At 44.6% G+C, this 12026-nt stretch overlaps 1 protein-coding gene across 1 annotated transcript in view; it reads left to right on the top strand.

Moving 5' to 3' along the window:
• DDRGK1 (DDRGK domain containing 1) overlaps positions 1-8911 on the top strand; it is a 45501-nt gene extending 36590 nt beyond the window's left edge. The window contains exons 7-9 of the mRNA XM_054029570.1: positions 3659-3715; positions 5040-5088; positions 7067-8911. Of these exons, the coding sequence (XP_053885545.1) occupies positions 3659-3715; positions 5040-5088; positions 7067-7239 (279 nt within the window). The 3' untranslated portion in view covers positions 7240-8911. The remainder of the gene's footprint in view (positions 1-3658; positions 3716-5039; positions 5089-7066) is intronic.
• The last annotated feature ends 3115 nt before the right edge of the window (positions 8912-12026 follow it).

The following is a 12026-nucleotide window of genomic DNA, read 5'->3' on the forward strand; positions in this document are numbered from 1 at the left end:
AATAGAAAAGTTACTATATTTTTTAAAAAAAAAATTTACCTAGCCAGTTTCTCGGTGCCCAGTCCTGTGAGGTGGTGATTGCCCTCAACTCTCATAGAGGTGAGTGGTAGTTGAGGACACTCCGTACCATGCAAGATTCGGCCCCGAGTTTGTGAATGTTGAACGCACAGTAATGATTTTATTTATTTTTAAAGTTTAATTCACTGGTTCCATTGCAGTTTAGTTCCCCTCCCCCCACTGCCGAGTGAGAATGAGGATTGCTGAATTTATGTGGTGTCTGTTGTACCACGTGCATTTTTTGATCCTCTTGAAACACAAGCACAGTAAAGGTCACATAAACCTCTCACTTGATTTCCTCTAACTTCTCTACCCTTGAGATGCGTGGCAGTGTCTTAACCTTTAGAGAGGTGTTGTAGAAAAGATCACTCGTTAGGCTTCCTTTTAATAGCATTGGGGAGCTTCATTTTTAAAGTTTGGGGTATTTGTGGTGATTCGCGCTCTCCAATTAAAAGAGAAGCCTCAACTTACATTTTAGTTGCCATTTACATTGTCTGTCTGAAACCGGAGAAACAATAACAGTGTGTGACTCTGAGACCTGAAAGCTAAGATGCTTGGTTCATGTGAAACCATAAACTCGGCAAGTGGGACATAAGCACATACAAAAGGCCCTGATTCAAAAAAACATCCCAATTGAGGAAGGCACTTAAGCACATGTGTTGCTGAATAGGGATGGACAGCAGAATTGGGAGCAATATTTTCTTTAACATTTTTAACTTTCTCTTTAGCATGAAAATATACTTGGTTTAGAGAAGACAAGGGCAGCATGCAGTCCCTCCTAGCTGGCCATGTTGTTGCTTTTTCAGAAGGAATGACTTCTCTGCTGAAACAGTGCTAATCTGGTAGCATCAGTCTGAAAGCGTCTGTCATGTGGTCTTAAAGAGCAGCCGATGCCTCCAAAAAAAAAAAAAATTGTAATTTAACCTTTCTGTTGAGGAAGCTGTTCTGACGGTGTCAGTTTTTTAGTGGCGGCAGCTTGCTTCATATTTTATTCTTAGGGACGTTGTACATGAAATGTAGACTCTCTTCGGTTTGTTTTTTGGGGTTGGGTTTTTGTGATTAAGATTGGGTTTACAACAGACCCAAAGGGAGTGAGGCACCCAGATCCCATTGAAATTAGGTGGAGATGCATCTGAAGAAGTGAGGTTCTGACCCACGAAAGCTTATGCTCCCAGTACTTCTGTTAGTCTCAAAGGTGCCACAGGACCCTCTGTTGCTTTTTAGGTGGAGATTGAGCGGCTAATTCCCTCAGGCTCCTTTGAAAATCTCTTGGTTATTAAATTCATCTGCAGTTCCTAAAGTCTCAGGCCTCTGTGATCCTGCGCGCGTGTGTGTGTGAAATCAGTGTCAAAAGCGTTTCCATTCCCCAGCAACCGATTGTGACGTTACAAACTGGGGTTCTGGCTTTTGAAAGAGATGCAGTAGAGCAACAGAAAAGCTGCTGGGTTTGAACCTGGTGCCAGAGCCGTGCAGGCCACTTCACAAAAAGGAGGACTCTGTGGGCCCAACTGGAACTTTACAAATTAATTGGTGGCAGTTTGAAAGCTGCAGGGAGGCTCGGATCATGGGAAGTAGTCCCACCGGAGAAGGATGAGCAGGCAAAGTGCTGGTGAGGCAACCTAAAATGCGAAGAGAAACATACACGTGCACCTCAGACTGTGCCTCGGCCCATTAAACCATTTCCACGTGGACTCCCCGTTTCAAACCTCTGAGCAGCTTCAGTTTGTTTTTAAAAAGAACCTGTTGCAAAAATACCAAAAGAGGCTGGGGGAGAAATCCTGAGTGCACGTAGGTGCGCGCGCGCGCTCTCTCTCTCTCTCTCTCTCTCTCTCTCTCTCAGAGATAAGGTCAAAATCCTACTCCCCTTATTCACATGAATCCTCCCCTGGATTACAGTGGGATTCATTGTGTAAATAACCGGAGCAGGATTTGGCCGTAATTTACAGTTTCTGGCCCCAGTTCAGCAAAGTATTTAAGCACATGCCGGCCTATTGAAATTAATGGAACTGCAGCGTGTGTTTTTGGAAGTTAAGCACATGCTTAAGTGCTCTGCCATGACTCAGGCCTCAAGCTTCAGTGACTGTATTTCTGCAAAAGAGAGCCTCGATTTCCTAGAACCAGCCATGAAGTGATTAACCTGGAAAGCTTCCAGTAAACTGTTTCAGTAGTTAGGGGAGGACTGTTTTTAAGGGAAGACTTAAATCCTCTTTTCTCATTTAGTAAGGGGTTGGGGGTGGTTTGGTTTTTGGTTTTTTGCCCCCATCCTTTAAAATGAAGATGTGATGATCCATAGCAGTTCCCAGCTCTGAGAACTGAATTCCATGGACTGGTTTCAGTTCTGTATCTTCAGTCCATGGTAGTCAGTTCTCTAGCTTGGCTGTATCTAACTTCACAACTAGTAAGTCTGTGGGTTTTTTGGTTTTGTTTTCCTTAATGAGAGAGGACATGACTGTATACAACCTGTTTATTTCCCAGATGTCCATTCAGGTTAGAGTTACTGTGTCCTTAAATAAGTCCAAATATAAACGTTATCATTCTGAAACTGTTCTGTCCAATGTAAACCTAATACTTGCATCTGAAATTCTAAAGCTCCGCAAGATATTGCCGTCCCACCATACTGGAAGGAATAGTGGCCTGGATCTAAGAGAATAATACTTAGCACCTCTATAGCCCTTTATATTTAAAGTTCCTTACGAGCATTAATGCATCTTTACAGTGCATTTAGATAAATGAGATATTAACCCATTTTACTGATAGGGAAATCATGGCACGGAATGGTTGAATTCCCGTTTCACCAGCGCATTGTACGACTCCGGTCTTCTTCTGTGTAACTCCCTCTGGTTACATCCGTGTAAGACTAGAGTAAAGTGGTGAATCAGATGCTAAATGACTTGGCTAAAGTCACACACGGAGTCCGTGCTAACGCCAATTAGAAAATTCACGAGTTCTTTTGCTCCCAGTTCTGTCCTCAGTCCACATTGCGCTGCCCCTCGACAGAGCACTAGGAGTACATCTCTAATTATGAGAAACTAGATAAGGGATTAACTTGCTAAAGAAGGTCATTAAGGCAACAACACTAGTGTTGCGGGGCGGGGGGGGAAGCAGACAAACCACCCAAGAGCTTAGTACACCAGAAGGTCTGGCCCAGTTCTCCTTTTTTTTAAACGTAATCTGCAACATCCCAAACTGAAGTGAAAAGGAATAGCTTTGTGCAAACTGAAAGCTTACGTTAATACTGGTGGGGAGAGATATAGGTTGCAGGAAGAACAGTCAGGCGCCTTTTATGAATAGCTGCACGTCAATAGTCAAAAATGTTTCTGCTTATCTTGCCTCTCTAAGAGATTGGTCATAACAGATCTTTAGAAACACATGCAGTGCTTCATCCGCAGGTGGAAAAGAGCCTTTAATTTCTCCGTAAGCAAAACTGATTTAAATAAATGATTCAACTCCGTTGTTTCCCAAGCAGGAGAGTTGGCTAGGAATTGCGAACTTGAATTCTAGTTTCTCTCCCACTAGATGCCTCCTGCATATTTCTGTGGCCAAACAGATAAAAAGCTAGTCCCCATTCTCATCAGCTGCTTATAACTCTTTGTTTCCGTAGAATGCAAAGGTGGTTCTTCTGGAAGACCTGGCTTCCCATTTGGGGTTAAGAACCCAGGTAAGCATTACAAGTCAGACCTAATACACCAATACCAATAATGGGAGTGTGAGCAAACTGCGTAATTTCCATGTGACTCTTGGTGGTCCTACTGAAAATACTTGGGTTTTGACTGAAGTTCAACAGAAGGGCCACCCTAACGGAATTCATTGGAAGAGCCAATAACTTCATCAGCCAATGAGTCCTTGCCATGAAGGAGCATGCTGAGAATGTCTTGTACTTCTTGCTGGTCGCTGGAGCTGTAATCCCAGCCTTTCTTTGTATCCAGCACACACTTGCGTGCTCTCTCCTAGGATACTTTGGGCTACAGAGTCACATAAAATTATAGCTACGAGCATGGTCATTGTTGGATAGGGTGAAAGCTGCCCAGATGAGTGGGGAAAATTACAACATTGGCCATACTGTTTCATGTACAGTAAAAGAACAGATATTAGTTATTTTTGTCCCTAGACTCATTTATTGCTGGCATTTCCCTCCCACACTGCCCCTTTCCCCAATTTATAGCCTGCTTAAATTATTTTTAAATGGTTACATGTTTTTAGGATGTGTTTTCTTATTAAAAACAAGCAACCTCACCCCTGCAAAACCTATGAAGAACCTTCCAAGGGAAATCTTGACCTTGCATTGTACCTTTTGGCCTCTGTCCTCCATTTTTCTTTCTTCGCTCCTCCCCGCACCCAACCTCCCCGGTCTACATTTGTCTCTTTTCCTGTTCTGCCTTGGCTCTATCTGCAGTTTGGGGAGGGGCCACGTATTTGATTTGATTCTGACATGCCTAGGACATGTCAGCTGCTCTATAAATAATAAAAACCCTTGGAGTTACCCCACGGATAAATTTGGCATGTTACCTTTTGGGACAGTGGAGAACACAGCAGACTTTAAGCAGAACAAATATATTTTCATTACTGTATTTGGGCCAGATCCTTAGTTGGTGTACATAGACATGGTTGCGTGGTCTGACCCTTTTGTTTCTGTCCACATACACCCTTCTTTGTTAATGCTCAAGAGGTCTCTATGCAATCCCCTTCCATGGAATATGTTAATCATACCTCTCGCATTCAGATAAGTTTGCAAGAACAGCCTCTTGTGGGGAGGGAGCTATTTGCATACACCGGGTTACAGAGGCTGACCGCATCCTGACTAAGACAAAACCTTGTCCCGATAACAGGCTTATCGGTTGCATTTGTGTAGAAATGCTGATATGCATGTTTCACCTAAATATTCTGCTCTCAAGAATAAGACATGAAGCACAATCTCTCTGATATGCCTGGAAATGTGAGATCTCTCTTCTTTTAACTGGTTCTTTTTCCCACCCCTCCAACAGGATGCAATTAATAGAGTACAAGACCTGATGGCAGATGGCACTCTAACAGGTGACAGTGGAAACGTTTATGGGTTTCTGTTGAGTTGTTTAGTATGTTAATAGAGGATGCAGAAAATGCATAGGACCCCTAAGCCAGGTAGTAAGAAAATGCTTTCTATTGAATTTATCCTGTAATCACCAAGGACTCCTATTTGACTTGATCAATAGATATGTTAATTACCCTAATTTCAGCTTTGAAACTTGGTGGTTTAAAATGGACTGCCATCCTGGAGAGGTGCTCTAGCATTTTTGTACCTGATTATTGTTGCTGTATAGAATTAAAATTAATGCACCTTCCCCCCCCCCCCCCCCCCCCCCGGCAGAGTCTCCACATCAAGGCCCGTGTATCATTTGAGTTCTGCTGAAGCACTGCATACAGGCATTGCTGGGCTGCACAGGTGTGAAGTTCATTCTCTCTGAGAGCGAAATTGTTTTTGCAAAGAGAACAGCCTCAGCTGAATCGTGTGGGGGATTTCGAGTAGTTTGCAAACCAGTTTTTAAAAAACATAACACCTAGAGCCTAGAAAAGGGACTGTCACGGGGCACCAGTCCTTGGGGTGCATACAGGCTATCCCAGTGCACTTGTTACAGCTCTGGGGGCCTTTAAAACCGGGAGTGGTAGTTGTGGATCACATGCCTGCTCTTAGTCATGTGCCCTACAGAAAATTGTATATATTTGGGCAGGAGAAGCAGACAGGAGAGACTGGGTCAGGGAAGGAAGTGGGCGGTGGCGCTCCACACCTGTCAGAAGGAGGCTAAGAGGGAAACAGCAACAGAGAGCAGGAGCTGGTTTGGGGAAGGCCTCTCCAGGGGTCTGGGAAGCCGCAGAGACAAGGACTAGACTGTTAGGGTTGCTTTGAATCTTTTGTTTCTAAGTTAATAAAGAAAAATCTGAAATGCCAAATAACCAAAACAAAACAAACCCTGGAACTGTGCAGCTGTTTAGATAGGATTTCCCTTTCCTCAGCTGGTGGAGTAGCCTACGAACTCAACTGAGACACCGCCAGCCTGAAATCTAATCCCTTTGTCAAAATTAAGTTCAAATAGTTTCTAGTTCTACAAGTGTCCAGTAGAACTTCGGCCAGTGCTTGTCCTTGTGTCCCTATTTTTAAGTTGGTGTCCCCTGAATAGATACAATTACGGTAATAGCAAGTGGTGTTCATTCTTGTCATCATTTGACGGGTAGGGAAACTAATTGTCTATGTTCAAGGGAGCTAAATTATCTGAAGGAGTTGAAGAGGGTTTGCTACAAGGGGCTAGATAACACGGAGTTAGAGCACTTGCCTTTTAGTGCTGGCAACTTGGGCTACAGTTGTTAATGTGTTATTACAATAAATAGTAGCGGTACACTCCTTTTGATTTTATTATTTATTATATGTGGTGTTCTGCTGCCTCTCAGCCCAACAGAGACTATTCTCCTGCGAGCCCCGGTCATGGGCCAGGACCCCGATGTGCTAGGCGCTGTACAAACAGAGAACAAAATGACAATCCCTGCCGCAAAGAGTTTACAATCAAAGTATAAAATGAGACAATAGGTGGATACAGGCAGATAAGGAGTGCAAGGAAAAAAGGAGACGATATTGATCCAATTGACGGGCTATGGTCTCGGCACATCAGCAGCCTAAATGTTAAGTTCTTTGTAGGATTTGCAGCAAAGGAATTCTACCACCTAAGAAACACTCCCTGCCCCCAAGCCCCAGCAATCAAAATAGACAAGACAGACCAAGTATGAGAAGAAGGCACAGAAGTGTGTTTCCAAAAGTCACCAGCAGGCCAACGGCAGAGTTAGGAATAGAAGAACCCAAGTCTCCTTGTTCCTAGACCAGTGCCCCTGTCTGCTGGACCATAGTGCCTTGCTAAATCTGGAATTTAGTTTGTGGACTGTAATTGTAGTCCCTGAATTAACTAACGGTGTGGGGTCATTAATGTCTATTGGGGAAACGTAGTTCGCTTTGAAGTATTGACTCCAGGTCATGTTTGTCTTCTAGGTGTGATTGATGACCGAGGAAAGTTCATCTATATCACTCCAGAGGAGATGACCGCAGTGGCTCAGTTTATCAAACAGAGAGGACGAGTCTCCATTGCAGAACTGGCCGAAGCAAGCAATTCCCTCATCAACCTCCAACCTGAGAGCAGAGCTGTCACTCAGAGCACGGCGTGATAATGCATTTCACAGTGTGGGAAGATACTGCAGTAGAGTAAATTAATAACACGCAGGTCATTAAAAAAAATCCCTGTCTATTCATAACCGTGAAAAAGAGATGTGGTGATTACTTCTAAACATGAACTGCAAGACATTATCCAATGTTTTGCTTCTCAATTGATTAGAGTAAATAATCAGAATAAAATGGAGCCACATATTCCTCTCCCCCCACCCCCAATTCCCCCGAGGACACTAAAAAAGAATCCAGGGCTAAACTACACTCTCTGGTGCATCTGTGGCTTCGTGATTTCAGTGACTGCCCTGTGGACGCATTAGAGGGTGGAATTTAGCCCCAAGTGTACGTAAAAGCACAGCCAAACTTTTGAGTTTGCTCTGAAAGCTCAGAGCCCTGTGAGCTGGACAAGCATGCTGGGTAATTGTATGCGCCCTACCAATCAGACCATTTTGCTCCAAATCCTGCGTCCGTGACACATACAGTTGCTTTTGAAACAGCAGTTGGCATTACCCAGGCTAGCTATGCAACTGTACCGTGTTATACTCCTAGTTTTAAGGTTTTCTTCTGGGCGTGCTGGATACGGGCTGAAACAATAGATCCATGCAGATGACATTTGCAGATTTTACTGTATTATCTACAATTGATGTAGAAGATAAAAAGAAAACTATATTAGAAGTTTCCCTCTGTTCTGGTTGTAATGATAATTCTTTATATAGCACTTCACAGGTTCAAAGAACTTCAAATGTTCTCTTGCTTAAAAGCCTTTGCCAAGGAAATGCCTCTGTTTTCTTGTTTATATAATGCCAAAAGTGTGGCAAGCAGCCAAAGCGCACTCTTGTTGTGTCTGCAACCAGAAAGAGACAAACACACAGACCAAAATGAACATCTCCAGTTTACTGTACAGATCAGTCCTAATTATGGTCAACCTTGTGTATCCCGTTATAGCCTGACATGTCTTCCATGTGAATACAGATGCCAAGTCAGTGAGACTAACATGTAACTACTAAAAGGTTTGGGTGTTCTGGATTGTTTTAAAAAAATAACACAAGGAGACTAACTTCCAGGATTTTCAAAGTGCAATAGTTGCAACCAAGAGAATATTTCTAAGAGATTGTTGCATCGTTGTAGCTTTAAATGTTTTATTGGGAGGTGGGGAGATTTATTGCCTATATGAGACTAATTTGCTATATAGTCAGATGGGTGCTCTGCTAATTATCTATCTTCTGCTATAAACACATTGTACTTGGTGAATCTGACATACAGTAATTAGGCACTGGGTTTTGTCCTTACAAAACTTCTTTTTAGGTCAAGGTAGAACTGAGCTGAATGGAAATCTCGCTGTTCTGATTCATTGTAAATGTGATGATGTAGCAACAACACCACGCAAACGAAATGTTTCTGTTAACAACGTCATTCCTGCCAAACCTACCAGCCAGGGGAGGCAACGTTCAGCTGTAATGCTGCCTCATGTACCTGATATGAATGCTGACACGTTTCAGCGTCCGGCAGAGGCAGGCAGGCACCAGCAGATACGTTGGATGATTTAAGGCTTTTCAAAGTGTCTGAATTATTCAGAGTTGGGTTGGGGTTTATGCTGCTACTATCTCTTTTGTTTTGTCCTCTCCTGATATGGACTGTTTTCCTAGTAAAATAAATACAGTGGGGAGAATTGCAGACTTTTGAGTGTGTGTGTGTGTTTCTTTTAAATAGCTTGTGAGTTGATTTTAAAGTTAAGAGAGTGAGTAAGAGAGATCAGGTCAGATTTTAATACAGCAAAGTAACTCCATTGAATCCAGTAGTTACTCGAAATGTACATGCAGTTACTCAGGATGCAACAAATCAAAATCACGTCCATTGTTCAGTGCAAGCTTCCTTCTGCGGCTCCGCCTGCGTAACTTGTCTAATGGAAAGAGGCCTGTCTGTCTTGTATGGAATGTCTTTGGAGCAGTGTCTGCCTGTCAGAGTGGTTTTGTGAGGTGCACCATCTTCAAAGCCTTCACAAATATTACCTAATTAATCTCTTAGATCCCTCATATGTTTGGTATTGTAGTTTCCTTGCACATCTTTACCCAGAGGGGAATGCTCTGAAGGAGTGTTTTAGGGTTGAGAAAGGCATGTCAGTGTGACAGTTGTAGCACACCATGGTCAGCAGGACCAAACGTCTAAGATCATGTCTATTCAAATGCTAAAATTTCTTCTGAGAAGCACAGATCTAAGCAGGGCTTTGGAGCTGTGCTCTGGCTCCGCTCCAGCTCCAGGCAAAAACCTGCAGTTCCACTGCTCCGGAGCTGCTCCGGGCTCCACTCCAAAGCCCTGGGTCTAAGAGCCAAGAGGTTTATTTGTTTAGGATGAAATGCATTCCACCACGGAGAGTCCTGGCAAGGTTCTCTGTACCAGTTAACCCTCTCTTTAACCTCTTAATGTGGGGCTTACTTGGTGCCTGGGCTTGCCGTGTGAACTTTGCTCTTCACTGTTGTTTCCTAACACATTGAACAAGTGTGTGGTTAGTCCGAGTACTGTGTACTCAACTGTGATGCATGCCACAGGGCCAGGTGCTTCGAACGGCTCTGAAGAGCCACTTTTTTCAGAGCCACTAAATTCATTGCTGTGACTTTGTTCCACAGATAGTTTTCACTACTCCCTGCAGTATTATGGCACTTGCATGGCCAGTGGACATCCTTGTCTGCCTTCAGTGGTACAGAGCATGAACAAGTTTGGCCCTGAAGTAATGAAGGAGTTTAAAGGTCTTTCTGTTATGAATTATACCTATTTGATCGAACACCACCCCGTCACAGCCTAGTCTGAGCAAGGCTGTAGACTGCCTTTGCAAGCGGGTTTAGTTTTGGATTGCAGCACCATCAGCTTTGTCAGCTGAAAGAGGTGTGTTGATGACCTACTGACCTAGTTTGCAGGGCTGCCAACCTTCACCAAGATCTACGGGTGAGTCTACAGTCTCCCAACTGAGGCCGTGTCCTGTGCTCCACAGCCTACTTACAGAATGAGAGCAAAAAACCCAAAATGGAGACAGGCACCTTTCTGAGTTCTGTGCCCAGAGCACCCCACCCCAGAGAGATTTAGGAGGAATGGGGGTCTTGGGGTTGAGGTGCTGGACTATGACTCTGGAGGCCTAGCTCCCAGACTTTGAGTGCCTCTTTAAGCTGTGTGGCTCAGTCCCCCATCCATAAGAGATTTTGGCTCTTGGTTAGAGACTGGAAGCAATCCTGGCTGCTTTGGTACTAAGGAGCTTTAGAGGAATCTCTCATTCGTAATTTCCCTTCTCCAGGGAGAGGCGGAGGCCCTCTGTCAGGGATTCTGGCGGCTACATCCAGAGGAGACAAAGGAAGGGGTGTCTGGGGTAGCTGACGGGCTGTGAGGAGTGCACAGGAACCCCGCTACCGCTGCACTCCCATCACCCCCCATTTAAATAAAACCCTGATGGAAATTCACAGGGAAGCAGCTTTGTTACCATGGAGTTGAGACTGAAGGCTTCCAGCGGTGGCCTGCGTGCCTTGTGCCCTTTAAACTCTTGTATACTAAATTAGCAACCCTGGAAAACCAGACAATCCAGGCAAAGTGACGCTTCCCCCACAAACCTGCATGCAGCTGTAACTGCTCCTGCTGCCGTGCCAAAGAAGAACATCCCAGTAGACCATTTTCCCCCTAATAAAAACTGCCATTTTCTCTGTCTCCACCGTGATTGTAGGCCAGGATTCCTGTTCGGTGTTCCAATGGACGGGCCGTGCACCACTGTTACTTTGGGGGTACTTATCACTGGCTGGCAATGATTACTCTAAATACAAATGTTTAAGGAAGGGGTCGGGTTCTGTGGCCTCTCTGAGGGATGCCTGAGGGAAAAGATTGAAAGGGGCAGAGTTAAGGTTGCATGGCTGCGTTGTGTGGGAAGTATCACCTTAACTGCATTTCCTGATTTTTGCAACGTTTTTGAGGATTCAATTCTCACCTTCTGGAAGGGGCTCGAGTCAGAGGGTGCGCCACGTTACTGAAGTCTGTCGTGTCTTGAGTCAGAAACACTGTACAGCTCTTCAGGGCAGCGCGCCTCTCTTTCTCTCCGGGTTTGTCCGGCACCTGGCAACAATGGGACCCCAAGCCTGATGGGATCTTGGAGGTGCTCCTGTAATAATGACCACTGTTGCCTGCTGGACTGGCATTGGCTGGTGAAAGATGCAAGGCTTGGCCGGTAATGGGTAGCGTGTGATACCAGCCTGCCATGAGGTGCACAAGGTAGGGCTGGCAGGGCAAAATTAAGGAAGCAAGAAGGATTTGGAATGGGGAATGGAGTGGGCGGGACTCATCCCCCATCCCTCCACCCCCTTCTCTCTATCTTTCTTCCACTAAATCCACTCTCCACTTCTCTCTAAATCATTTATTTCCTCCCTCTCTAGGCTCTCCCTATTCTCCCCTCCACCCCCCCCCAAGCTATTTTCCCTCCTTTTTCTTCTCCATTCTATAATATAAAGAAGGGAAAGAGATGGAGGGAGAGAGCATCTCTAAATGGGGGAGAGGTGACCTCTTCCCCTCCCCTGCAATACCCAATGTATTTGCATGAATTAGAATACAAGGTGATGGTGTGGGGGCTTCCAGCATTTCCCCCTTGATATGGGTGGGGATCCCAATGGTATGTGGCGTTCATGACAGCTCATCGCCACTGGTCAGAGCCCCTGTGCCATCAATAAACTGCCTCATCTCCATTGTATGCAAAGATTCCAAATCTACTGTTTTACAGGTGGAGAATCTGAGGTTTGTCGGAGCAAAGTCCGAAACAGAGATA

The sequence above is a fragment of the Malaclemys terrapin genome, chromosome 5, assembly GCF_027887155.1.
Source record: "Malaclemys terrapin pileata isolate rMalTer1 chromosome 5, rMalTer1.hap1, whole genome shotgun sequence".
Taxonomy (NCBI): Eukaryota; Metazoa; Chordata; order Testudines; family Emydidae; genus Malaclemys; species Malaclemys terrapin.